Below are 1,802 nucleotides of genomic sequence, written 5' to 3'. Positions count from 1 at the left end.
CAAAGCCGAAGCTCCGACCTTAGCATTAACACCGTATACAGATTGCTGTGCCAATGTACAACTTTCATTGTGATGCACACCAGTGTGATTAGCAATTAATTACGTAGTATATGACTGCTGATTTGTAAGGACTGATCGTATTTATTATCGACTAGTGCTATCAAATCTAACAGATTATTTCTTTCTTACGAGACGAATAGACAACACGCAGTAATCATTCGTATTCACAAAGTGAGAAAACCATCTTCACTATATAATGGTCCGAGTTTCGTCAGATGATCTGATGCCTTGTTTTAAACGTGCAGCAAATTGAATTTGTTGAGTGTGTAGCGTTGTTTTCTTTGTATTATTTGTGTTTGATATATTCAAAAGACCCAACCAAAAGGGCTATGCCATACTCATAAAAGATATGTTAATGACAAATTCAAGGATGTGGTTCCTTCGGGAATAGACATTTGACATCAAGAAACACACAACTTGTTTGCTAATGCAAGAACCAGCGAAAGTACAATTACGTTTTACTCAAACATAAAACCAAAAATGATGAGAGAATATAAAAAGAGGCGTGAGACCTAAAAATTGAACGTTTTATTAAGCGCTTTCTCACTCACTGAATGAGTCAATGCAATTTATAATGTCTATAATTTTATTTATGTTAAATGTCCACATATCATTGCGTCTGAGTATCTTAGCTATGATAGTAACCAATCAACAATGCGTTTGATGGGTATAAGGTATAAAAGCTATGATGTGACCAATCAATCAAATTTTTGATGGGTATAAAAGCTATGATGTGTCCAATCAATTAACATGTTCTTATGAGTTCTAAAAGTAATAATATTAACATGTCAATCAATGGTAGTTGACAATCACATAAATCAAAAAAGTCAATCAAGTTCGAAATCTTTTCAACTCATGCGAGGTGCATTTTACGTGGCCACTGCTATCCTCATCGCGAGTAGCATTCGCACAGCTGCTGAATCTGTCCAGATCAAGTCTGATATAACGCAATACCATGACAAGTTGCCAGTCAGTGATTCTGACACAAAGACGTTGCCCAGAAGATCTCTTAGAGGGAGCGGAGATCAACTGGAATCTCCAGTGGCTGGAGAAGAGCGCGTCACTTCACCTGGAGTACTCAAGGGTGCAGGGAACGATGTGTCTGAGGCAATCTTGTGGTTAAATAAATTCAAGATGAAAAGTGTTAGTGGCTTGAACAATATGATTTCCTTCGGAGAACATGTTGGCTCTTCCGGCACCAAGAATTATGAAGACGCCGTTGCAAAATCTCAGCAAGTCATGGTCAATTTTGAAGACACAATCGGAAATTCGAAAGCTTTAGAACTCAGAAGTGCTGAAGCTACTGAGCAGGAGAAAAACAACCTGATACGCTACGAGCACCATCTCGCGAAAGCTGAGGCATGGAACCAAATAGCCCACTATTTCCACTATTTCTCCGTCAATGCCGCTAACTTCGCCATAGATGCCAAATCCACACTAGACCAACTTTAAGCGAAAGCCAAAGCAGTCACACAACTCGCCCATGTTGCCTATAATGCTGAAGAAACTGATAAACTTCGAGCCATTCAAACCTTCCAGGCTTACCTACTCGAAGCCGCCGCTACGGTTAAGAACTTCTTAGTCTCACCTTTGGCGACAAATGATCTTCGCCATTCTATTCGCGATATCATTAACCATTTATATATTACAGCTATACAAGAGGAAAAGATGCATTGTCATTACGCCAATGAAGCTTTGAAAATGTCAAAAATTTACAAAACTGAGGCTGAACAAGCCACTCG

The 1,802-nt window shown here is 39.0% G+C and overlaps 1 protein-coding gene across 1 annotated transcript; it reads left to right on the top strand.

The window, feature by feature from the left end:
- Positions 1-915: 915 nt before the first annotated feature.
- On the top strand, positions 916-1,512 carry PHALS_10323 (RxLR-like protein; the record flags this gene model as incomplete). The annotated part of the gene is made up of 1 exon (XM_024725727.1): positions 916-1,512. The coding sequence occupies one exon, from the start codon at positions 916-918 to the stop codon at positions 1,510-1,512; it is 597 nt and encodes a 198-aa protein (XP_024576474.1).
- Between the last annotated feature and the right edge of the window lie 290 nt (positions 1,513-1,802).

Source organism: Plasmopara halstedii (assembly GCF_900000015.1).
Source record: "Plasmopara halstedii genome assembly, contig: Scaffold_470, whole genome shotgun sequence".
In the NCBI taxonomy this organism is placed as follows: Eukaryota; Oomycota; class Peronosporomycetes; order Peronosporales; family Peronosporaceae; genus Plasmopara; species Plasmopara halstedii.
The sequence above is the reverse complement of the archived record's forward strand: the minus strand, read 5'-3'. Positions and strand labels throughout refer to the sequence as shown.